The sequence below is a fragment of the Drosophila suzukii genome (genome assembly GCF_043229965.1).
Source record: "Drosophila suzukii chromosome 2 unlocalized genomic scaffold, CBGP_Dsuzu_IsoJpt1.0 scf_2c, whole genome shotgun sequence".
Lineage (NCBI taxonomy): Eukaryota > Metazoa > Arthropoda > Insecta > Diptera > Drosophilidae > Drosophila > Drosophila suzukii.
In genome coordinates, this window is record NW_027255896.1 from 11,614,108 (window position 1) to 11,641,682 (window position 27,575).

General features: G+C 40.1%; 1 protein-coding gene across 9 annotated transcripts in view; it reads right to left on the reverse strand.

Annotated features, from left to right (window-relative positions):
• Positions 1 to 27,575, reverse strand: part of sxc (O-linked N-acetylglucosamine (GlcNAc) transferase sxc) — a 247,116-nt gene that overhangs the window by 87,118 nt on the left and 132,423 nt on the right. For 8 of the 9 annotated variants that reach the window (XM_065868419.2, XM_017089044.4, XM_017089042.4 and 5 more), the window contains 3 exons: positions 23,984 to 24,167; positions 23,860 to 23,928; positions 23,359 to 23,555 (listed from right to left, as the gene is read on the reverse strand). In XM_065868419.2, coding sequence (XP_065724491.1) covers positions 23,359 to 23,555; positions 23,860 to 23,928; positions 23,984 to 24,167 — 450 coding nt within the window. Of the gene's footprint in view, positions 1 to 22,220; positions 22,519 to 23,358; positions 23,556 to 23,859; positions 23,929 to 23,983; positions 24,168 to 27,575 lie in introns of those variants that run through there. The other variant, XM_036822221.3, reaches the window with a different exon arrangement.

A 27,575-nucleotide genomic window follows, 5' to 3' on the forward strand; every position in this document is an offset into this window, starting at 1 on the left:
AATTGATACATTTTCAAAACTCACAGAGTCATACCCATTGAATTTAAGGCAAGCGTGGACGTGAAAATTTCGCTTCTCCACAGTACATCGAACGGGCAGGTTGAGCGTTTTCACAGCACGCTAGGGGAAATAGCGCGGTGCATCAATATTGACCAAAAACTCTGTGACACTACTGACGCAATACTTTTAGCGAGAGTGGTCCACAATGAAAATTTTAAGATGAGAATACAAATTAAGGACACCTTTTTATTGTTTTTTAGGATAAGGATCTTAGGAGTAATACTTCTGTTATCAGCACCTACCTCAATTTCAGTAAACAAGTTCGACGACTACAAGCGTTCACTATATATACTTATTTTGGCCGGGGAAATTGTCATTTGGGAAAAATATGGATCTTTCGGACACACAATTACCGTGTCTTCATATCAGGACTATGCAGACCGCACCAGAACCATATCGTAGAGCTTCGAGAGGTATCATATAATGCAAGCCAAGACCTAATTTGAATCGACACTTTGGTCTCATCTCTGAGAGCTCACTACAGACAGAGACCGAGTATAAACCTTTTAGCCGCTTAAAGCAGTCGCATGCTCGCCGCATTTCGACGACTGACAGCAACTAAAATTAAGGCAAGGACAACTTGTCGAAACTGAAAAATATAAATAAACAGCAAAACTCAAGAAAGACTCAATAAAATCTCTAGATACCTTAATTAAATTTAAAAGAAAACGACCTGCAAATTGAAGTTTTATACGATTCTCGAGGAAAATTGAATGACTGAATTAGAAAAGTTTTTTATAACATTAGCCTTGCAAAAATAGACTAATTATGCCCAAGCATATTGAACAACCTTGATATAAAAGAAATTGGTAATTGCCATCTCACAAATATTGGTGTTACAGACATTTTAGAAGTATCTAGTACAAGCACAGTGGTCGCTGCCATAGGCCATAAATAAAAAAATTGATTTTGAGCTATTCCAACGAAACCCACTTTTTCTAACAGCGTATTGTCCAAACTTAACGACACAATACCGTTTTTTTGGCAATTCTAACGGGACTTTCTAAATATAGAACGAAAAGAGCGAGCACGTGCTTACGTATTTGCAACTTGCCAGCAGTCAAGTGCAACAGCCCAAAGTTAAAAAAGGCAAATTAATTATAAAACACTCGTAAAATCAATAGAACTCAAATGAATATTGTTCATAGTGGTATATACTTTATTTATACAGATAAATATATAAATATTTTGTGCTGTGTCTTGTCTATATCTATTTTTAAAGAAGTGCGTCTTTTTTAGTTTGTATTTGTTGTCCATTACAAAGTTTAGGTAAAGTTTTAAGTGTTTTCCCCACGTTGCCCCCCAATAAAGTACACATTACATTATTTATTAATATTTTTAGATTATAAAAATGTTTACTTCAGCTGCGACAACCTGCGTCTGGACAATTGCCATTGCAAAATTCAACATAACCTCTTTTATTTTTCAGCAGCTCTATCTAGGAGGGACGCACTTTTTTGTTCTGTGTCTGTTATGTTGTTGTTTCCGTTGTAGTTTGTTGTTGTTTTTGCGTTATTTGTTATGTGTTTTATATTTTTAGATTATTTTTTTGTTTGATTATTTAATTATTTTCTCAGGTAACCAAATTCAAAGCAAGTATACTCGAAATTATGTTTTTAACATTTGGATTGAGGAATCTGGCACACTTGCAGAAAGATTTAAAAATGTACTGGATGCCCTAATTAAGGACATAAGAAATAAGGGATATGAGCCGAATTTGGACGAATTCCAAACACAAATAAGCTATATTTGTAAAAAGCTGGCATCGTTTTGGCAGATTGCTAATCGGAATAAAGAGTGATTTCTTAACAAAAATTCTGATTGGCTGGAGTGCAAGGAAACTATAATTATAAAATACTCCTTGCCACCAAAAGCAATTAATATTAGTCGTAGACGGCCAAAAAAGGATTTTGCAGACATTTCGAATAGGACGAAACGCCGACGCATAGCAGAGGTTGCGATTAGAGATGAGTCTTCTGTATCTCTTTTACGGATATCTGATTTGCAAGGGAATAAATCAATTTCCGAACCAAGAATTGAAGAAGTTTTAGCTCTTTTCATGGAATGTCAGTTAACCAGTATTTAATGATACGGTCATTTATTAACTCAAAATTATCATATGAAGTGTTGCCCAGCTATGATAAAATCGTGTCTGCTAAACAAAAAATGTGTTTAACAGATTGCTTTTAAGCTCTGATCCATATATAACTGGACAAAGAAAAATTACTTATAAACAAAAATCAACGCTACTAGAGTCAATTATTTCATTACTTACTGAAACAATTTAAAAAGAACATGATTTTGTTTTGTTGTTTGTTTTCCACATTAAAAATACTTGTATATATCTTTGGCTTTTTGTCTGTTATCTGAGAAGGTGTGCGTGGGGGTGGAAATAGGTAATCACACCCATACATGTAGGTATTATAGATCTTGGTTGTTAAATAACTTACAGTAAAAATGTCAGTCTGAATTTATGAATTTACTTTCTCCAGTAAGCGCAATTACTGAGGAAATCGTTCCCAAGGAAGCTACAGGATATAGCTGTACGATCTGGTCAATTTTTTTACTATATATTTATAATATTTTTATAGATTTTTGGTGAAAGTTTCATAGCGATAGCACATCTAGAAGTATTTATGGCCGCGGCTCCATACAAGCCCGACCACTGTGACAAGGTGAGTTCCAAAGTAAACAGGACTTTTTGAATCTAGCGCCCTCTAGTGGAGCCACCTATATGTCAACTGGTGTGTTAGAATCTGCTACCGTTTATTGACTTCCAGTATGTTTTTGTCATCGGTGCGAAAATGAACTTCAAACAAAGAACCAACATTAAATTTTGTTTTAAGATTGGTAAAAATTTTACCGAAACGTTTCAATTGATGAAACAAGTTTATGGCGATGATTGCCTATCCCGTAGCAGAGTGCACGAGTGGTTTCAACGTTTTCAAAGTGGTCGTGAGAACATAAATGACGATGAACATGTGGGCCAACCAAAATCCGTGATCACCGAAAATTCCATCGAAACTGTGCGTGAATTCATAAAAAATCAGCCGAAATCATCATTGAAATTCATGGAAATAGAAGAACATCTCAAAAACATCGATTTATCGCATTTTGTCCAAACATTTGGGCTTACAAAAGGTGTGTGCACGGTTTGTTCCGCACAAATTGACTGACGTCCAAAAATTGCTCAGAATTCAACATTCGAAGGACATCATTAAAGAGGCAAAAAAAGACCCGAACTTCCTTTACAAGATTGTGACTGGTGGCGAAACGCTTTTTTTTTTCAATATGATCCCGAAACGAAACGCCAGAGTGCTGAATGGAAGGTGCCGGACGAGCCGAAACCCAAAAAATCGGCCCTGGAGAGGTCAAAAGTGAAGACAATGCTGATTTGTTTTAATCAGTTAATGCGGTATTCTACCTTGGAGTTTTAAAGCGTTTGGTGCGCCATATTCGACGTGTTCGGCCCGAATATCGCGAAGATGGAAGTTGGCGTTTGTTGCACGATAATGCGCCGTCTCATCGATCGACGCTTGTGTCCGACTATTTGACCAAAAATCACATTTTAACCATCAACCACTCCCCGTATTCACCTGATATGGCACCGTGCGACTTCCACCTTTTCGGAAAAATGCATTTGCCGATGAAAGGAAAGCGTTATGCAGACGTAAAGGCCATTCAAAAGGCTTGCACCGGCATTCTGGCGGCCATACCGGGCAACGAGCTAAAACACTCGTTCGACATGCTTTTGGACCGTGCAAAACGCTGTATTAAGGCAGAAGGAGATTATATTGAATAAAATAAATTGATTTTGCCGAAAAAACTATTTGTTCTGTCTTTTTTTTTAAAGTCCTGCTTACTTTGGAAATCACCTTGTAATAAGGCTTTGAAAAAAAAACGATTTGCTACATTTTCTGATGAAATTCCCGATTCCATACTTAAACTGTAAGAAAATTAAATCTTGTGCAACAAAAGCTAGTAATTTTAGACCTCGAAGACGGTGGTACGGTTTTGCTAAAGAATCAAAGAGGAGTCATGCGCCCAACAACTGGTATCCGGAAAGGATGCTTTTTGCAAAACTCAGACAGGGCATCTGGACCACGTGTTAGATGTTGATGGCGGCGAAATAATCATAAACGACGCTACTGTCGCCATCAAGACTACTGATGGAGACAGTCGACTCAGCTCCAGGACCTACTTCTTGACTTTCACCGATCGCGTCTCCATAAACGGAAGCTGGTTTGTCAATCATCAAGTTTTACTTAGAAAGAGCCCGGTGGTCTCAGCCCTGTCACCATTGAATGTGACACTGCATCGAGGGTGCCTAAGCGTGCCCTATCTGCAAGACCAGAGTCTCAGGAATATTCAACACATTTGCGATTTGAAGAAGAACCTAGTCGGTAAGTCTATCCTGAGTATCTTCGCGGTAGCATCCATCACCCTGGCTTGCTGTGGGATCATCTGGTATATCCGCCGACGATGCGTTAATAGAAACCAAGCTGTGGGTAACGCCATACCTGGTCGAGAAATTGAAGTGCAAAGCGCCGTGGACGGCCCTCTTTATCGGTGGGAGGAGTTAACACCGATAGCCCAGCAAACGGAACGGGCAACGGTATCCAGTAACGACTCGTGAGAGTACAGTGACCGCCACGGTCTAAAAGAAGCGCTGATGCGGCGATCTGCTAAGAACACTGCTGTAGAACCTAGGGGGCCTTAGCCAACTTAGGGTGGTTAAGTTAGTTTTTAAAGAACGCCCAAACGGGACCACCGAATTCCCTAATGGGGTAGGGTAATTTACCTTTAACTCCCTCACAGGATACAGTAATATTCCTTTAACTTCCTAAAGGGATACTTATAAACGAAAAAGTGTAATTCCATATAAAAAAAAAATAATTTTTACCGAATAAATAGTAATAAAAATGCCTATTTCATGTATTTCCCTAGATTTTGTTATTAGTTAAGACCTATTTAAGTAGCTAGTGTAGGACGACGAAATTTATAAATTTGTTCTCCTTTTCATGAAGTGCAGTAGCACCGTCAGGTCAGGTCTAAAAGAAAGGAGCGTTTACTTATGCGCGGACAAAAAATAAGGTTTTAGACATGGAATATAGGTTAGACTAATCTGGGAGACTTGGAGCTGAATAAGTTGTTTGAAAAATCCGCGCAAAAAGATCGGCCATCGTCTGATCTGAATAGCTGCCGAATTTTCAAAATCAATCGATGTTAGGTAACTGGCAGATTTACGCTTCTTTGGGTCTTACTAAATAGTTTTTATCTCACTGGGCTCTAAGGACTGTGAAATCAGACCGAGCACTTAAATATTGCGAAGAGGCAGATTGTGATCCGAAAGCTCTAAACTTTTTGTAGAGCCTAGACTTTAAGTTTTAAACGACGGAGGTTTGTTGGAAATTGGAGGGTAATAGGTAGGAACGCATGTATCAAATACTGACATTGCAGTGAATTTGTTTAGCTGACATTTCAGATATTTCATTCAGTTTTGTACCCGAGTCGACAGTCAGCTTATGCGTTAGGCAATGTGCTAAGGGTATTAATATATGTGATGTTTCGACGGTGGACCAGTCGCTTTAGAGGGAAGAGTTAGTTATGTTGTTGCAATCAAAACTCCACCCCCACGACGGGTCCGACGATCAAGCCTGTAAATTGTGTACTTACATGGAAAAACTTCGGAGCTAAATAAATCCAGTTTTAACCAGGTTTCCGTAAACATAATAGCATGGGAAGACAAGGCAAAACTATCAATTTACAAATTAGTCAGCATAATCAGTAAACATATTGCATTCTGCTAGGAAAGCAGTAGGACAAAATCTAGCTTTTTGGGATAGATAAAGAAGAGGGCGCTGTTGATGGCTCTTTAACGGTATTTCTAACTTCCATTGAACAAATTTTCTTTATTTTAGCATGGTACTCTTCAACAAAAATGTCTACATGCTATAATTGACAAATAGAACACAAAATGAGCACAACGGCCTTAAATGATGATAATTCCTAGCATATAAAAATTAAATTTGTTCATAGATTATACATTTCATTACAGATATAGGCCATAATGTCCAGAGATAAAAGGTCAGGACTCAGCCGTGAAACCAAAATTGGTTTCCGTTGCGAAACATATGTTACTCTTTTGGTATCACGAATGTGACCGGTTTTGATACTACAGCGTTAATAGCTGCACTACTAGTTTCAGTCGAGACTCAGGACGTTAAGTCAACATCGGATTTTTCGGGCATCTCAAAATCTCACGAACTTCACATTTGAGCAAAGAATTTTTTTCATTCGACCACGGTACTTGTACGGCAACTTACATCGACGTTGCGCTGTGGACCCCGGATCGCCAGAACGAGTCTAGCTGGCGACAAACGTGGGCTGCCTTTTTCATTTAGGTGAATCGGGCTCAGACTGCATGTGGCTAGTGAGCTTTGACTCAACGCAACAATCATAAACGTATTCTTACTGCTATTTGCTTTTGTGAACCGCCACTTCACATATCACTTTGCATGTTAAATATTGGGTCCTCCTTGCGCAGCGTAAACAGATTTCAGCAGGGCGCCTCGCGCACTCTAACGCCCACGGTCATAACTCTAAAACCCGTCTAGCACCCACATTTTAAAATATTTTGTACAAATCTGTGATTATCAATATCCATCTACATGTCAAAAATGGTTCGAATCGGACGATTTATTAAAAAGTTAGAGGCATAGAAAGTGTGGAATCGCTTTGCAGCTTAAATATCTACATCTCCCTTGCGCTCCCCATAGCTGAGTAATGGGAATTTGATTGTCGATGGCCTCGACTATAGAGTTCTCTCTAGTCTTAAACTAATTTGGTAAATTTAAAGAATGGTGCTTTATCTAGTGGTTGTGTGTTTAAGGGGTTATATACCTTTTTTTTCTTCAAAAAAACGAAAAAATTTTATTTTGCTGTATCCTAAAGTATATCCCATAGAGAACATTTTCCCAAATTTTCATAGAGATTTGAATAATAGTTCGACGATGACTTGTAAGTTTGTCTGCTTTGAATGCGATTATCTCAAAGTCGTGTTTTTCCAAAAGTGCCTTTGCTGTTACCGCGATTGCACAAGAACTATTTGATCGATCTTCTTCATTTTTTTTTAAATTATTCGGAATGATTGTGCCGAGTTCGTGAACGATTCAGTTTTTATGCGCCAATTTTGATTTTGCAGACCAGAATTTTTTAATAAAATTTTTAGAACTCGAAAAATCAACTTTTCGGAAAAATCGTTACTGTATGCAGAAAAAAACAAATATTCTTGAAAATAATCGTTCACGAACTGGAAATATTACTATACTAATAAAAATTTTTTGGTTATTTCAGTTGACCTGCTGGACTTCCATCGTGGTCACCGCAAGCCGCTATAAAAAAAAGGGTTCCGAGAGAATTGCCATAACTTCGTAAATTATTTATATTTTTTCAAGAACAAATGCTTGTTGTTTCGATAAAAACATGTACTATCAATAAATAATAACTTCAGTGTCGTAAAATAATTGCTACACACCTGAAAATAAATCCAAAGTTCCCTCAATTTTTCGCTCAAAAAGGTATATAACCCCTTAAACGATCAAAATTAAACTTTATGGTCTAACAAGTAAATTTTTTGTAAAACACTAGCGAAGTCCACTTCTAAAACCTATTGAGATTTGTACAGTTCCTAATTCCTGTCAAAATGTATATGGTTAGAATCGCCACTCTTTCAGTAATTATGTTACGAGTCCTGATAGGGACTTGGGTCGAGGGAGAGGCGTCCAATGTTCCAACACCATTTGCTACGTCGTATTTGGGACGTGGGACCTTGATAAGCCTCTCTCCTCTCCAACATAACGAGAATAAATATTTAAAGTGCCTGGAAAAGGTTATTAGTCCGTAAAGTTCGTCAGTCGTCAGTCCAATATGTCCATATGTCGTCAATATATGAATTCTTCAACTCGGTTATAGTTATTCGTAAATTTACTTTTAAATATTGGATTCTTAAATTAAACTGTGGATCTTTGCTAGTCGTACTTCTTAAAGCTTGTGTGGTAACCATTTTGCACGGATATATACATATACATATAAAGATATATTTTACAATGGGCAACTCGTTCAGACACAATTACCCTCCATTTAATCCTGGGCGATGAGAGCTCGACGCTCTGGATCCTGGATCAGAAATGCATGCACTAGCAAATTGTTTTTTATTGTTTTGGCAATTCACTTTTGTTTGTAGTTACTTGCAATTTTTTCGTCTTTTATTGGTTTATTGTCTTTTTTTTGGCTTTTTGCTGCAACTGATCTATTCAGGCACCGATGTGGGTTACTACTTTCTCCAGGGCGTGATGTTGGCCGCTGCGTCTCTGCACAGATCGTTTGTACATCTTAACGACTTTCAGGACGTCCAGAACAAGGAGTAGTCCAACGACGAGCTTCAGCGTATTGTTGACATTTGGGATATCGTCCTTATGATCGATGATCTACACTGTGCTTATACCGTTGGCGATACTGCCGGCCCACTGGGGTCTTTTATACCAGACTAGAGCTTTCGCTAGCCTCCCATACTGGATGAATTAACTAATTGTTCCCACCTAGTGGAACTGTTTCTCTATTTCCCCTATCTTAGGAGTCAATGGCCGGCTGGTGCACGTTGCCACCTGCCAGAGTATGGTTACCAGTGTATTGATCATGGCAGTTGTTCTGGCTACGCGACACCCGTGAGTTGTCGAATTTGTGCCCCTCAAGATGTTGTTTCGCTGGGTGAATCGTTGTATAATTAATTAGTTTATTAGACCATAGCCACAAATTTAGCACACTCCTATTTTTTGCACTGGCGTCTTACTAAGTTAGGAACTACTTGCTTTTAATATTATCATAACGGAGCATAAATATCTTTGTTGGGACACTCACGGTCCCAGATGGTTCCCCACTTATTTCAAGCTCTTGTTGAGCATACAGATAGCTTAAATACTCGTGGTTTGCCGCTCTTTAACTTTTAGTATCGTCCCTTTTCTTCTTCTTACATTAGCAAGTTTTTCAATACAACTTAAGTGTGTTTTTAAACTTACAGCAATTCAAATAAATCTGCTTTTTAAATTGGACAGTTAGCGCGCGGCTAAGCACTCTTATTAGCCACGCAACGTTCCCCACCTCGTGATTCTTCTGCGTGACAACGCTGAGTATTGGCAAAACTTATGATGTCCAATTTAGCCAGTTTGACTGCCGGGCGAGTAACGAGTCCACCCGGTTTACGCACAACGCCGCTACAAACTTTTCCATCCTAAAAAGTTTCGCTTGCTTTAATTCATCAACAATACGAACCACGACATTCACGGAAATTGGAGTTGGGTTCGAGTGAAATCATTTTGTACGTCTAGTCAGCGTGGGCAGATAATCTCGAATTCATCTTTTCCAGAAACGATATGCCAGTTGACCTGCGATTCGTAAATGTTTGGCCAAGTGGATTCCATCGACCCGCATTCCTGTAGTCCACTGGAGTTACCAACCAAGAAGTGGTTTTAAATTTTCCAATTCCACACGGTGACGCGAAAGTATAGCAGGATGCTTAACTCTGACTTGCGGAGCACTCCAACTGGGTCCAGGTATGGCGAGCATTTATATATAATGCTTTTCCGGATTGTCAAGCAGCGACCTTCATTTAGGCACCGGATTTCGTCAATAAATTCTTCCTCTTGACAAAACCATATGAAAATTGCCTCCATTTCGACATCCCGCTTAGGCAGAAGCGATCTCTTCAGCTCAGGTCCGTGCAGTTTTACAGGAAGGCGTAGAAATTCTAACACTCTCTTTTGGGCAGCATCCAGTAGCGGATCCAGCATAACAGATGACAGAGGCGATATTCGTTTCTGATTTGTGATTTGGGACGAACACAAAAAATCAGCAAATCCCGATTGGATCGAAAATGGACACAACGATACTCAGCACTTGGCGTTTGGTATGAGAGCCAGCTTCTGCAGCAACTCAGGCCTGATGACAAACGTTAAAATGTCAGACTCGGGTAGCCTCCACATTCCTAAAACTTTCTCCGGCAGTTCGTCCTGTGAGCCAACATACTTAGACAGTGCTTTATAAATGTCATTCAGAGAGAATATGACGCGCTTGGAGTTTGATAGCCAATTTTTTATTTCGAAACCACCATTCGCTTGGATATTCTAATACTGTTCGCTAGTTGAACCATTTGATCCTCTATATCAACCGACTTCAACCAATCGTCAACGATAAGTTTTCGGCAAATTGTTTTAACAGCTTCTTCTTTCTCCAAATCTCTTTGCATTACGTCTCAATCTAAAGTTGGCGAGTAACGGTGACCATGCAGCGCCAAAAGTCATCACTTGCATCACGAATGTATCCAGTGGGCGATTTATTTTTCCAATACGCCATAAGAACTTCTGAGAAGATTGGTCTAGAGCACAAGCTTTAACTTGATGAAACGTTTCCCTTATATCGCCTGATACCGCAATAGGTCGTTATCTGATGCGCCAAAGCACCCCCGGCAAAGACACCAACATATCTGGTCCTTCTCTTCGTAGTGCTGCATGGATTCAAATACTTTTTTAGCTTCGGATTCTTAACATTTTTGCCTCAAGGTACTTGAGCCTTTCAAGAGCCATCGGGTACGAATCGGGCATATTGACCTCTTACTTCCATAACAACCCAGACTAACAGCGACTTTCGTTGAATATGTACTTTGTAGTTGCTTTCGTTACCCTTAGCGCCTGTTCTTCCTTAGATCGCAGCGATTTTATAGGAATGCTCACGTCTAAAGACTTCAAAAAGAAGAACACCTTCATAGCTTTATCAAGTTTTCGCGTTCTACAAACTGTTGTGCAGTGACAGATACGCAATACACTAGGTGACGTGTCATTCTCGGATCCTTAGTGTCCGCCCCCACACAGCCCATCCCCATCCCAATCGAATGGCAATAAGATCATTATCTTCAGCTTCACGTACCTCCAACGGCACACTGATCTTAATGTTGTCTGATGTTGTATGATGAAATCGGAACGGTTCTTAGGTGCTGACGATCTTTGAGAGTCTGTTCATCGATGCTTTTAAATGGAAGATCCAAGTTGATTAGACTGTGCATTCTTTTGAGCACGTGTCTTACTTCCGAACGACCTTCAGCGGAAACACGGCTTTCGATTTTGACACGATCTGGGTCATGTCGGTAGTCCACTTTAGACATAGCTGCTCTTCAGAACCATCAAGTCCTAGCTCATCGGCTAATGTACGTTCCATTAGCGTGCACGACGCACGTTCGTCGATTAGAGCATAAACATCTCGATTTAGTACGCAATGTTACTAGTATATAACTGAACAGAGCCATTGTTGTGGATTTTTTATGGAATAAAACCGTTGACTCGCTGGTTTCTAACTTGCTGGTTTTTCTAGGACTGTCCACCCTGTCATTACGACTCTTACTGTTAATCTTACTATTCGGTGAGTGCAACAGCACGTTGTGCGGTAATTTAACTCCATCAAGATTGCAAGGCTTCTTTAACAAGAAAATCACAGCCGTTTGGATTTAATTAATGCCACTCTCGACTTGGTGGACATGGATAAGAACACCGTGCAATTTGCCAGCAAATGGTCGCAGCCACATTCTGGACAAAGACGTTCTTCTGCGACGTGTGCCTTCGGCTCGCCGATGTCATTGTTTCCTAGAATGTCGTCCACTAGTAAGCGGTCCTTTAAATACCTTTCACTTTTATCTTTATCTGTTGAGTGACATTCATAAGGTGAAACCATCGTTGCGCACAACGCTATACCAAAGAGCCAACTGTCAAAGATGGACAAATTGGCGACACCAGCTGCTAAGCGATGTCTACCCCAATCTAGCTTGAAATCACTCGGTAACTTAGCAACCAAATCATTTAACAAAAAACAAGTCGAGTACCTCGACTATCAGATACCCGTTACTCAGCTAAATAGAGATATGCAAGTAGCAAAGCGAGATTAAAATGCGCCACCTACCGGCGGTATACAGATTTAAGCGTTATGGGCGTTAGAGTGGGCCTACAAATTTTGGACCAATCGATAGGTATTGACGAGACCAATACATTTCAGTTAAAATTTTTTATCTAGCATAAAAATTGTGGGCGTCACAGGTTTTCGCGGTTTGTGGGCGTTAGAGTGGGCGTGGCATATTCGCGTAACAAACTTGCGCTGCGTATAAGGTTACGGAATCTAAATCTAAAATCCCAATTCTCTATCTTTGATAGTTTCCGAGATATCCACGTTCATATTTACGATTTTTTGAAGTTTGTGGGCGGCTTATGGGCGTTAGGGTGGGCGTGGCAAACTTTTTTTTGGGTCAATCGATAGGTTTTGATGAGAACATTACATTTCAGTTAAAATTTTTATTCTAGCATCAAAACTGTAGGAGCCACAGTTTTGGGCGGTTTGTGGGCGTTAGAGTGGGCGTGGCACTCTACTGAAACAAACTTGCACTGCGTAAGAAGCTCAGGAATCTGCACGCCAAATCTCAATAGCCTAGCTCCCATAGTTTCCGAGATCTCAGCGTTCATCCGGACAGACAGACGGACAGACGGACATGGCTAGATCGACTCGGGTAGTGATCCTGATCAAGAATATATATACTTTATGAAGTCGGAAACGCTTCCTTCTGCCTGTTACATACTTTCCGACGAATCTAGTATACCCTTTTACTCTACGAGTAACGGGTATAAAAATCGTTAAGGTATTCCTGTAGTCGTACATAATTGTGGAACAATAATTCTGGACTTTCAGTGGCAGTCGTATTACGGATTCAAAATGGTTGGGTTTAATGGGCGGCTTCTAGCGCAGATCCCTTTAGACACTTCGGAAGTCTGACAAGATTTTCTTCGTTGGTGAATCCACATCTTTCGGTTGATTGTTCATAATTACTCTCTCTCACTCTTCGCGATTTCCGCTAAAAACTGACAGGCCTCGTTATATGAACTGACGCGATTCAACTTGAGCTGGTGTCAATGTGGGTCTCGATGACCTGCATAAGGGAGCAGCGTGCCGGCACACTGTGACACATGTCCTCCAGGTCCAACATTACCAGCATTAAGCCCAGCATTTTTAAGGGCGTTACTTTGATAGAAACTATTATTTTTGTTAAACTGTGACACGAAACCCAGTCCATTGGCTGACGGAACGAACCCTGCTGCACCATTTTGCTGTACAAACATTGGTTCATTGTTCGCTGGCATGAATCCGACAGTGTTACATAGCGGTACGTGCGGCGTTGCCGCACGATATTTGTCGGTATAAACTGACCTGCGTTGTTTCGCTGAAGATTCGCATAGGATATGCGTTCAGTATAAATTCGTCGCAGTCCGATCCGTATAAGGAGGCATTGCCCTCTGCGCATTCATGTTGCCCGTGGTCACTTTATGAGTGAACTGCTGCCCTGCCAAACTCTGCGGAGCGTCGTAACCCGAATGGTTCATATTGATCGGAGTGCTCGCTTAACCTCTAAATGGTCCAGTAAAGATGCATCCTGCGCTTCCAACTTCACCTGCTTCAAATTCCGAGTTTTGTGAATTATGTTCACCAGATCCGAGTCCAATTGCATCATCCATTTCCCACTTGTGACGTCTCTCTGTACAAGTATTACTACGCAACTCTTGTGCATTTTACCATCAAAAGCAGTCGAAACTTGCTGATTTAGCTCTTGGTGGTAACTATCGTGTATACTCTGTCCTCACTCTGTACACACTCTGCTTTCTCGAAAGCACGTGCACCCTTGGCAACGAATTTTCCAGATGGCAAATATTTCAGAATGTTGGGACACTCCCATAGGGTTTCCCACTTATTTCGAGCTCTTGTTTAGCATACAGATAGCTGATATACTTGTGGTTTACCACTCGTCAACTCCTAGTAGCGTCACTTTTCTTCTTCAACACACAATGGAGGACTATCGGTGGCACACATTCAATGGAGATGCGAAGAAAACGATGCTTCGAAATTCCCGGAGCAAGAGCTATGACTTACGGGAACGTCGAACATGGTAAAGCACCAGATCGAAATGAAGGAAAACAAGCCAATCAAGCGAAGATACTACCCCAAAAACCCAAATATCCAACGGAAGATCAATGCAAAGGTGGACGAGCTTATCCAAATGGGGCTCATAAAACATGCAGAGAACCCGTACCGCTCCCCCATTGTGATGGTGAAAGGGAACATAGACAAGTCGAGACTGTGCGTCGACTTCAGACAGATCAACGCGATGTCTGTTAAGGATGCCTGGGATGCATTGGGTAGCCCTATATCCTAGTCCAACTAAGGGAAGCGCGGTACATCAGCAGCTTGGACCTGAAGGATGGATGGTGGCAAATCCCACAGGAAGAAATCCCACTCGGCGTCTGGAACCTTTTCACTTCACGCATTCGCCTACCAGGATTATATAATAGTGATCGGACGTACGCTAGAAGAAGACAAGAAAAACCTGAGAGAAGTGTTCCGGCGTCTAATAGAAGCAAAGCTGAAGCTGAACTCGTAAAAATGCTAATTTGTTAAGAAGGAAAACGGCGCCAATGGCTTCAGGAGTTTGCAGCTGGACTAACGAAATGTGCGAAAACAGAAGTACTCAGCCGCAGAAATACCCTGACTATGTGATATGTCTATATAGACATACACCACATAGAACGGGCAGCGAAGACGTCGCGTCATGGAAGATGTGCGTACCAAAGTCGTTTCGTATTAAAGGAAGACCACGACGCACCATCGGCGGGACACGAAGGAAGCCGAATTCGATGCTACTGGCCAGGTATGCATAGAGACGCACAAGACCATGTGAGGAAATGCCAGACATGCATGAGACTTAAACCGAATCAAGTGCAGACGGCTGGTAAAATGCTAACTCCGGAGATTGTGCTAGAAGTGAACACGAGCATATCGGAGTCCTCTGGTTATATCTTATCGTTTCTTACCCAAGGCAGGGAGCCATGACTCCCGAGCGCCCTGTTTGATAGGAAAACCCTAGGGACTGGATGAGCTACAGAGACCACGGTTGAAAACGCCGGTTACCGATTACGTCACGTAGAAAGCAGTATGCGCGGAGGGAGGAAAGCAACACAAGTCGCGCAGACCAGACACACCGTAGCATTCGGAGATTCTATACGGAATACACTGGAAGAACTCACCTACTTGTTACCCGTTGAAGTAGGGGAGTGGGCGGTGCAGATTTAGGTATACACCGTATCTAGCTGGTCAAACAAGATAGAAAACACGCATCGCACCAACAATTAACAGGAAGAAACACGGAAAACCATGGAATGAAAACTAAGTTAAGGCCGGTCCAACCAAAATTGCAACTTCAAACTAAGGCCGCACAGTATTCAAAACCGCTGTCGAGCAATGGCCCTTAAATTAAGGAAACCAACGGCGTAGTCTGATTGAAGCTAGAAAAGAAACGTAATATCACTGTGGGCGGCAGTCCACGTAGTGACGATGCGCACCAGGAGGGTGTGCGATTGTTTCGAGTGATACATCAATCGAAAGGTATTGCAAAATCTAACAGGATTTCGTAACAATCCTTTAAAAAAATCAATTGGTCAATTGGTAAACGTTAAAGTTTAGAAAATTTGATCTGTTGGGGCCGGTGGGGATAAACACCCCCGCTATTAAAATACGCGTCGAATGACACCTTAACTATCAAAATCGGATGCTCCGTTCAAAAGTTCAGTTTGTCCCAAAACGTTACTTTAGAGTCCCGAAAAATCTAGACGGTGTTAAACAGCTCAATATTAGAAACATTAGTTTTACCACTTTTAGAAAAACTAGCTAGTTTGGCGAGAAAACAGCTATAAATAGCTAACTTTTGTACACCCGCAACTTGTAAACTACTAAAGCTTCAGGATTGTGCTATATGTTGCTAGAAAGGTATTTTCAAATGCTTTGTTCGCCTTTCACCCGTTTAAATATTATGGGCAAAAGTTTTTTTTTAGTCTGATTTTTTCAGATTTTTTTCTTGTTTTTCTCAAAAACGGCTCTAGCGATATCAAATTAAATTTTAAGGTGTATAGCCCTTTAGATTCCTCGACTTTTAACATACTACCCATTGTCGTAAAAAGTCTCGTTTCAAAGTTAATATTCAACTAAAATGGCCCTATTTCAGAACATCGAACACTGCTTGCTCGTTGACCTTTTTTGTGCGTGTCAAAACTCTATTTGAAGGTCTTGGAAATTTAAGACAATGCTAAAAAGCTTAATATAAGTTTAACCACTGTTGGAAAAAAATGTTAGTTTGTTAGAAAGGCTATATATAGTACACCCGTAACTTGTAAACTATGGAATGAAAACGAAGTTAAGGCCGGTCCAACCAAAATTGCAACTTCAAACTAAGGCCGCACAGTATTCAAAACCCCTGGGAGCAATGGCTACAGGCTTGTGCTATATAACGTAAAAAGGAATTTCGAAATACTTTGTACGCCTTTCAAAGCGCCTTTTATTCCTTCTCTGCGCTAAAAACTTCTAACGAAAACTAAGTTTGCACTCTTTTCAAACTTTAATATTTAACTTTTGTTTGCTGGAGGTGCGATCGTCACTAGATTTTTACCTCGCTAAGAGGTGTTTTTGTTTGATTGGAAAGACTGGAATACCTCAACTTCATTCCTTACAACCTAATTCTTACACTGTATCCAAGTCGAATTTTATGTTCTGTCGCACCGTAAATGATAGCTTTGTTCTTGTTAATCTTCAACGCGTTAAGCCCGTCTATTCGCCTGGTCCCGATGGAATTCCTGGGGGCGTGTTTAGATATTGCGCGGAGGCCTTATGCAAGCCCTTTCTCAAATTGTTTACCTTATGTTTAGAATCTTCACAACTTCCCCATATGTGGAATAATTCGATTGTAAGTCCTCTCGACATGAAGGGAAGCGAAATTGTCGCGATCCCAAAGCTCTTTGAAAATATTATTACTCCCCATTTGCAGCACCTCTGTAGGCCAGTTATATCTCCTTGTCAACACGAGTTTATGAAACGTTGATCAACAACCACTAACCTTTTGGAACTTACATCATTTGTGATAAAGGGATTTAAAAAACATCTTCAAACAGACGTTTTTACACTGACTTTAGTTAAGTATTTGACTCTGTAAATCACGTTCTTCTGGTTTTTATGGATGGTTGTTATGGTCTGGTTATTATTGTTCTTCTCGATTTATTATGGTTCATCGTTGATCCTTTAAGATGGTTCTTAAATTATCTGCATTGCAGAGCACAAAGTGTACTTTTTAAAAATTCTCTCTTGTATAATCCACGTTGCCTCCGGCGTCCTACAGGGGAGCCTTACCTCAGTTATAACTCTTTTTTGTGTACTAATGTAAGCAGATGATGTTAAATTATGCCTGCAGTACTTCTCGCCAGTCCAACTTACAATCCGATTTGAATAATTTTCAAACATGGTGCTTTGGCAATTTACTGGATTTAAATGGCTCTAAGTGTAAGGTAATGACTTTTTGCCGAGTCAATAATCAATATGCGTCATAAACGCTGAGTTTATGTACACGATCTTGGCGTTTTTAAACATATAATCTTTTACGCTTGGAAATAGCATTTTTTAATTAGTTTTGAAATTCGAATTTAATTTTATCAAAATCGGACGACTATATCATATAGCTGCCATAGGAACTATCGGAAAATTGGTGGGAAAATAATATGAAACAAATTATAGCTTCGGTGTTTTTTAACATATAACCTCCTACGCTTGGAAATAACATTTTTTAATGAGTTTTGAATATCGAATTTAAATTTATCAAAATCGTACGACTATATCATATAGCTGCCATAGTAACAATCGGAAAATTGGTGGCAAAATAATATAAAACAATTTATAGCTTCGGTGTTTTTTAACATATAACCTCCTACGCTTGGAAATAACATTTTTTAGTTAGTTCTGAATTTCGAATTTAATTTTATCAAAATCGTACGACTATATCATATAGCTGCCATAGGAACGATCGGAAAATTGGTGGGAAAATAATATAAAACAAATTATTGCTTCGGTGTTTTTTGAGATATAACCTCCTACGCTTGGAAATAACATTTTTTAATTAGTTCGGAATTTCGTATTTAATTTTATCAAAAGCGGACGACTATATCATATAGCTGCCATATGAACGATCGGAAAATTGCTGGGAAAATAATATGAAACAAATTATAGCTTCGGTGTTTTTGACGTATTATCTTATAATATTGGGAATATCATTTTTTGTATTTTTAAATTTAATAATTATAACTGCAAGGGTATACAAGCTTCGGCTTGCCGAAGTTAACTTCCTTTCTTGTTTTACCTTCTTATTCTAGTAGAATACTTCTAATTAACTTACCCTCCCTAGCCAACCGCAGAACGATGCTTGGAACAATCTTTATTTGCAACTTTATTCGAGATGAATTCTGTTCCATGCGTATTACCAAGTAGTTACATTCCCCTTATTATAAATCATTGTAGATTTAACTATGACTTGCATAAACCTTTCGGAGTATTATGTTCTGGCTACAATAGACATTATCCTACTATCTCAAAATCGAACTCTCTGCTTCTTTTAAAACAATTAATATTACTTATTCTAGCACAGAATTGTATCCTACTTTTTTCCTCGAACTATATCTTTATTTTTCTACGCGGCTATCATATCGTGAATTTGTGCGTTACGACACACGGCAGCGCCCCTCGGTCTGTTGGGAAAGAGGTGTGGCCGTGAAATCCCTCGCGAAAACAAAAAAATAAGCAGTTTTTCAAACTCACCATTGCCCAGGGAAGGGGCGCCTCGATTAGTAGGCGGTTGTTTGGCACTGGACGATATTGTCACACAAGAAAATAATGGAGATATCGGAAATGGTAAACATCGCAACTAGCAGTTGGCCCTTGCTAAATCGATAGCTGAATACTATTGATCGCGTATGGATAGTGTGACCAGATGGAGGAACGGCGAAGAGGCGGAGAACGCATTGAGCTGGCAACCCGTTGGCTACCAGTAGGAACACATGGATAATCTGCGCGGGAGAAGTTAACTTCTGTGAGGCAGGCGCGTGGGGAAAGAATGCAAGCTTGATCGATAACCGGCGCTGTGAAAATCAAGATAGGGCTGTAAGCGTCGAGGGAGCGTCGAGGGATTCATCGAGAGCATAGGAAGGACTCAAAGACCCAATAAATTGGTTTCCCGAAGAAAGGGAGGAAATTGAGGAGTTGAATAACTCCCCACAATTTGCAGAGGCTATTATACATGGTGGCCTGTCGCTTACCAGATACGCGGCGACTTAGCGCGTATTAACGGCAAGGCGAAGACAGTTTGGAGAACAAGAAGTTGGAAGGTGAGAGTTTGGTGATAGAGAAGTTGGAGAAAGAGAAAGCGTTGATTGAGAGTTTGGAGAACGAGAAGTTGAGGAGGGAGAGCAAGAGAATGAGAGTTTGGAGAGTGTGAGAGTGAAGACTCCGAGGGCAAGCGGGGGTGCCGTTTGCGAAGGGAAATAACGAAAATCATCGGACTTTGGACTCTGCCGTGCACTTTGGACCAGGAGAAGAAGCGCCACATCTCACCAGCGGGACGTCTGAGCCTGCGTGCCACATGCGAGAGGAGCACACGCAGGATGGCGCCAAGACACAGGACTCAAGTTGGAATCAGTGGGAAGAGGACAAAGAGGTCCAACAAAATTCACGGACATTGGACCTGGAGTAAAGAGCACCAGTGGGCCGTGCGCAAAATGGAAGCACGGTGCCCAGATGCCCTATGTAAGGTCGCATGGCGCTGGCAGCTTGATCAGTCGATCACGAGCAGTCAATCCATCAAGATCACTCAGTTGTCAATGTCAATAAACCAGTGAACCAGCAGCCAGTAAACAACAAGTCAACAGCAACAAGTCAAGTCCTCGTAAGCAGCGCCGTGAGAAACCTACAACGAGCAAGATCACTACCTCGGTATCGGTACATAACGAATCTCCAATTTGAAACACTAGTTGCTGAGGTCCTGAGGGCATCACACGACTTAGTAAAGGCGATTGGTTCCTACTCTTGTCTCGACCACACCCTGGCATATCGTTCGGCGGGTAAGTCAGAGTTGAGCTATAGAGCCCTGCGACGATGAACCGTGAGCTCGGGGAGAAAGTTTTTTAAGCCAAGTGTGCCTTTCCCAACGGAGCAGGTCCTGGCGCGAAGGACGAGCGTTCGATCGATTTGTGCTTTCAAGAAGCGTTGTCCTGGAGAGCCAAGCGGTTACCGGTGAAGTCCCAGAACAGCAACCGACCGAAGCCCCGAGTGCCAGAGAACCATACTACCAGCAAGTAAGGGCGAGCAGTCGGCCGGTGAGGCATTCAAGGCGTTGTCCTGGAGAAGCCCAACGGTTCAGCAAATCCCGGAACGGCGAACGTCCAAGACCTCAAGAGCCAGAGATCCCGATACATCTAATCTCGCATCAAGCGTTATAAGGAGCAATGGAGGGGACATTGGCTTCGACATCAGTAAACGTCATCAGTAATCACATCACGAAAGCTGTGGAGAACACGGAAGACAGTCAATAGGGTGAAACTAGGGGGAACGTTCGTCTGCACTAGGCGTTAAGCGAAGTGAAGTGCTAGACATCTTACTGGTGTTAACCTTGACTATCAGCGCGAACTGGGCGAAACCCTAGGCGGTCGTTGTTTCTAAAGGCGGTGCCCAAAAGAACGAGTCACCTAGTCTGAGAACGGTGACGCTTCCGGAAACAAGCGGCCTCGAGTAAACGTATCAACGAGCGATCAGAGGCAAGGGACACCAGGAGGATCTCCAGCTACAAAACGGGTCAAGACGGGCATCATCAGCACCCACTGGAGTCAGAGCGTAGCGACACGGAAGCCAACCGAACCACCCACCCGTTATAATAAGTCACCCAAAATATATCCAATTTAAACTTTTGAATTCTATGTTTTTTTACTGATCTACGGGGCAGTCATGTCATATAAACTTGGTGGGACGAACACACAATCTACTGAGCTAGCCGCTCGAATCTCTTAGCGAGCAGACTAACTAAATCAGTTCGTTACAGCACATTTTAAAACCACTTTGGCAAAATGTATAACATAGAAATAATTAAATATAAGCCCATGGCAAATTCATGTCATTCAGTGAAACCCTGCAGATTCCCTATCCGAGCATTAAGATCTCCAAAAAAGAGGGTGCTTGCAGTGTTTGTTTCGAACTGAGCGTTCCAGTTGTTGCAGTTTATGAATTTGTATGAAGGCCTTTTGAAATTGTATTTAATGCTGTAGAGATGACAGCCACTAGCCATGTCGCTATTCGCGGAGCGCTTGACAAATGTTTTAAAATGCAGAAAGATATTGGGTTTGAATATAAAGTTCAAACAGGTTTTGTGTAAGAGCTTGCTTTTGAGATAGCGATGTTGTAGGAGAAGATTTCAAAACTTGTTATATAATGGCTGACGGAATTATTTAGTTTTTTGGAATTTCATGGCTAAAAGTTGCTTGTGTCTAGAGCTTCAGAGCAAAAGCCAGGGAATGGGCTGACATTTCTTCTTTTTCTTTGTCGCGTATAAGTTCTTTATTAGGGTTCAAGTAGAATCTGCTGCTTCCAATGCGCATGTTATCATCGCTAATAAATATTTGTATACCCGTTACTCGTAAAATAAAAGGGTATATTAGATTTGTTAGAATGTATGTAACAGGTAGAATGAAGCGTTTCCGACCCCATAAAGTATATATATTCTTGATCAGAATCAATAGCCAAGTCGATCTAGCCATGTCCCAATGTCCGAATGAACGCTGAGATCTCGGAAAATATAGAAGCTAGAATGTTGGGACTTGTAATGCAGATTCTTGGGCTTCCTGCTCAGCGCAGGGTTCCACGCTCACTCTAACGCCCACAAACGACCATAACACTATAACACTAAAACCCGTCCAGTTCCCCCCATTTTTTAATATTTTGTAAAAATTTAAAAAAAAATTTAAATTATTGAAATTGGACCATTTATAAAAAGGTTATCACCAAATAATCAATATTTTGCATATTTAATGGAGGGTGCACACCACATTTAGCAAATCAGCTGCTTTCACTAACACGCCACCAAGCCACTAGGGGCGATACGGTGGCGTTAGGTGGCGCTAGCCACAAGCAAGCATATCTGCATATCTCTTTAGCTAAGTAACGGGTATCAAATAGTCTAGCGTTTTTTGTTAATTCAGCTGGTTTCATTGTATTAAGGACTCCTTTAAGGCTGAGAAGGGCTGGCTGCCATGTTTTGCTGTGTCTGCTCGCAGATGTCATTTCCACGTAGATATTTGGTCCACGCAAGCTCCGAGCATTTTTACACATTTCGTTGGCTCCTTTTGCCGACACCATTTTACTATAAGATTTCTTCCATGAGGCTGTTTGAAAGAGATCTGGCGGATTAGCTGGCAGGACCCAACATGGCCCCTTTGGGTTCTTGTTCTTCGGCAAAATAACGTTCTGAAAAAAACGTTTTTCAGTTTTGATTGAGTATTGATATTGAATATTTCTCTGATCCTATTTGATCCTTTACTCTACGAGTAACGGGTATAAAAACATAGTGGAGTTTAGAAGATTTCCTTAAGTAATGAACCCGTTGCCCAGTAAGAGGAAGCGGAAAGGAGATGGAGATGTGCAGGGTTTCACCTAGAGGCGTTTACTTTATTATGTGGTAAACTCTTTTTGGTCAATCGATAGGTATTGACGAAACCAATACATTTCTCTTAAAATGTTTATTCTAGCATCAAAACTGTGGCCGCACAATATTGGCTGGTTTGCCCATTAGCTTTTAAAGTTCACTGCGTTTACATGACATGGCTAGATCGACTCGGCAAGTAATCCTTATCAAGATTATGTATATTTTATAGGGTCGGAAACCTTTCTTTTACTTGTTACATACGTTTTTCCAAGTGGAATATATCCATTAACTCTAGGAGCATATATAAGTATATACTACAAATTGGCCTATTAAACTTAAATTGCTATCATCACAAGGCCAATTAATGGCATATTTGATTTATAATTATATATTTTCTGACCTTACCTCAAACTTTACCCCGAATTATTTTCCTTAGCAACAACAACTTGCGTTTTGTCAAAGGGCGATAAAATAACAGGTGTATAAGTAGGACAAAACGGTGACGACATGAAACATTCCGATGACGAAACGATAAGAACATCGATCGGTCTACCGAGGATAATTTTATGTTTTACCCATTAATAATTACCTTTTTTATTGTTAATGTTGTAACAACGGCGCTACTTATTATTATTTTATATAACAAAACACGATGTGCTTACCTGTCGAATATTCTTGCTTCCTTTAGAACATTTCCCAAATTAATATATGCGTCCAAAAAGTTGGGATCCAGAGTTACGGCTTTTTCAAAGTGATGTATTGCCAACCAAATCTCTCCCTGAGCGTTAAACACGCATCCTAAATTACTCCATGCAACTGCGAAGCCAGGACACGTTTCAATTGCCTTTAGGTAACAGGCCTACATATAAAATATTAATGTTAAGTTAATTTATTATTTGTGCTATTTTAAGGTATTCATCAGGTTTCGTAAAAGAGCAAAATCGCAGACCACGAAAGATCAAAATCTTAGCAATACCCAAATTACCGACAGTACTTTATGAACCATCCGGTTTTTCTTTCCGGAATCAAAAACTAGGAATTTGGGAGTTACAGACAACTAATGCCAAAGACATTTGTATCCATTTTCAAAGTCTTTTCTAGGACTCTGCTGTGCTGTTATCAAGAACCTGGGTGCTATTTTACGATGCCTGGATTGTACATACCTTAGCTTCTTCCAAACGACCAAGGGCCTTAAGTAGATTTCCTAGGTCGCTGCGCACACAATAGAGCTCCTACATAAAAATGCATTGTAATTGTTATTTTAATAAAATAGGTTTGAAATCTTACGGGATTATATTGTAACGCCGTTATATATGCTTGTACAGCCGACTCCATATCTCGCGCAGCTACTAAAGCAGCAGCCAAGTTTATGTATCCATCAATAAAGTCCGGCTTTAGACGGACAGCTCTTCGATAGTTGTCTAAAGCTTCTTGCAGTTGTCCACGCTCTTTATAAACGTTTCCTAAATTACTGAAATAATAAGTATTGTTAATAAAGTATTTTTCGGTGGGGAAAAATATTACCTCAGTATATATAAAAGGGGTAAAAATAAGGTTATGAGCGCAAACCGCAAGAGAGCATCCACATTTTAACTGCACATTAAAATCCGAAAATTTTTTAAACTTAAGCCGCTGCTTAGACCAATATGCTTTTTTATCAAATGGCCCAAATGCTTACATTTATTTTTCAAATTTTTACCATTTTACTACCCTTGCAGAAGTTTTGCAACACAGAGTCGATGACCGAATGTCCTAGGCCCAGCAGCGGCGAGATCGCTGACCCAGCATTTGGCCGGATGCTCGTGCATAGCCGGAAACACTGCATATTTGCGTGGCCGCTATGAGCTTTAAGTTTATGTTACCTTTAAGTGAAATATGTATTCAGTTATATTTTATATTCCGAAGAATAAAGAGCCATCGCTCGTAAATATAACTCCGGCTAAATCGGTCGTTAACATTGCTTATTTCTCTGCTAAGTCCCAAGGCTAGTAGTTAAGGAAGGGTAGTTCCCTCTCACCATAACTAACTAATTAAAATCAATGACATTGTCACCAGTCAATTCCCCCATCCTGCATCTACGGGAAGGTGCAGAAGGTACCAGCGACAGCTCTACACTGGTGGTTCTACAGCTGCAGCCGTTCCACATCAAATAGGCGTGCCCAACGGACATTGTAAGCGGCTGTTGTTCGTGGACATCCCGCGGCAAACAAGTGCTGCCAGTGAAGACCACCCCTCTCACGGGTCTACGGGCAAAGCTTTACAAGCGACGACCACCTCCCCCCGCATCTACGGGCAGGTGCTACAATCGACGGCTACACAGAGGCGGTCTTGCAGTGAACCATTGCAACCGACGAGGACCACCCCCGCCGTCACTAGACGAGTCGATAGTCGATCTCAATCGGATAACTCATGGAAAATTAATAGGAAAATGAGTATAGCTTCGTTATTATACCCGTTACTTGTAGAGTAAATAGGGATTTCTAGATTCCTTGGAAGGAATATAACAGGTATAAGGAAGCGTTTCCGACCCCATAAAGTATACACAATCTGGATCAGGATCACCAGCCAAATCTATGTAGCCATGTCCGTCAAATTAGGGCTAAAAAAAAACTACATAAAGTATATATATTCTTGGCCAGCATCACTAGGCGTCCGTCTGTCCGTCCGTTTCCACGCAAACTAGTCTCTCAGTTAAGCTATAGCCTGAAACTTTCCAAAAACTCTTCTTTCTTTTGCAGGTACTAAATAAGTCGGAACCAGCCGAATCGGACAACTATATCTTATAGCTCCCATAGGAATAATCGGAAAAAAATATTTAACTAACTCCTACTCCTACTCCTAATTAACTCCTACGCTTGGAAATAACATTTTTTAATTAATTCTGAATTTCGAATTTCATTTTATCAAAATCGGACGACTATATCATATAGCTGCCATAGGAACGATTGCTTCGGTGTTTTTTTAACATATAACCTCCTACGCTTGGAAATAACCTTTTTTAATTCGTTTTGAATTTCGAATTAAATTTTATCAGAATCGGACGACTATATCATATAGCTGCCATAGGAACGATCGGAGAATTGGTGGGAAAATAATATGAAACAAATTATAGCTTCGGTGTTTTTTAACATATAACCTCCTACGCTTGGAAATAACATTTTTTAATAAGTTCTTAATTTTGAATTTAATTTTGTCAAAATCGGACGACTATGTCATATAGCTGCTGGGAAATTATTATGAAACAAATTATAGCTTCGGTGTTTTTTGACATATTATCTTATACTATTGGGAATATATTTTTGTATTTTTAAATTTAATAATTATAGCTGCAAGGGTATACAAACTTCGGCTTGCCGAAGTTAACTTCCTTTCTTGTTTTAACATGTAACATCCTACGCTTGAAAAAAACATGTTGTATTTAATGTTGTTGTAATGTTGTTGTTGTAATGATGTATTTAATTTTATCAAAATCGGACGACTATATCATATAGCTGCCATAGCAGCGATCGGAAAATTGGTAGGAAAATTATATGAAACAAATTATAGCTTCGGTGTTTTGCTAGATAACAACTTTTAAATGAAATGTATTGGTCTCGTCAATACCTATCGATTGATCAAAAAAAAAATTGCCACGCCCACTCTAACGCCCATAACGCTTAAATCTGTCTACCGCCGCTAGGTAGCGCATTTCAACCTCGCTTTGCTGCTGGAATATCTCCATTTCCCTTTGGTTCCTTTAGCTGAGTAACGGGTATCTGATAGTCGAGGTACTCGACTATAGCGTTCTTCCTTGTTTAACACTTAAACACTTGTTTAAACCACTTTTTAGTTAGTTCTGAATTTTGTATTTAATTTTATCAAAATCGGACGACTATATTTATATAGCTGACATAGGAACGATCGAAAAATTGGTGGGAAAATAATGTGAAACAAATCTTAGTTTCGGTGTTTTTTGACATAAGATAATATTATACTATTGGAAATATAATTTTTTGTATTTTTAAATTTAATAATTATAACTGGAAGGGTATAAAAACTTCGGCTTGCCGATGTTAACTTCCTGTCTTGTTTTGACAAAAATTTGATAAAATCTTTTATATTTTATAATAAAATTAAAATTGGCAATTAACAGTAAATATAACTAGTGTTATCAATTTGTTTTTTATTGAACAAAAAAAATATCGTTTTAAATTTTTTTATATTAAAAAAAAAGTGTAATGCCAAATTTTGATTTCCTGGGTTTATCTTACAAATTACTTTTTTTTTTATCAAAATGCCAGGCTCTCGTCATGTTAGAAGATGAATTAAAATAGAAAGGGATCAGTTACGTCAAAGATTAAGCTTAGTTCAAAAGAATTCGAACGTACATATTGACGAAATTAGGGATCACGAGGAAATTGAAGTTGATCAGGAAAACTTCTAAGTAGGTCAGGATAATCTAGATTTATGTGAGGAAAATTTAGAAGTTCCTGAAAATTTAGATGTAGATCAGGAAAATAAATAAGGAGGTCAGGATAATGTAGAAGTTAGCCCTGTTAATCAGGAAGATATAGAAAACATTGAGTTCGATCAGGGAGACTTAAATTTTATGTTGAAAAAGTGGTTTGCAAAGCACAAGTCAACTCGTAGGTGCGCTGCAGATGTAATCAAAATTTTATACCAAGAAAATTTAAATGTTAGGACTTTTTATAAATTTAACTGCAGCAATACGCCAGATATTACGAAAATAGATGGGGGTTCTTATTTGCATATTGGCTTATCGAACCAATTAGTAAAATTATCTGTGGTAGCAGAATTACCAGAAGTTTTAAACATTGACGTTAATATTGACGGTTGTGACGGCGGTTCCGACGCCGCCACAATTATTCCCGATCCCCAC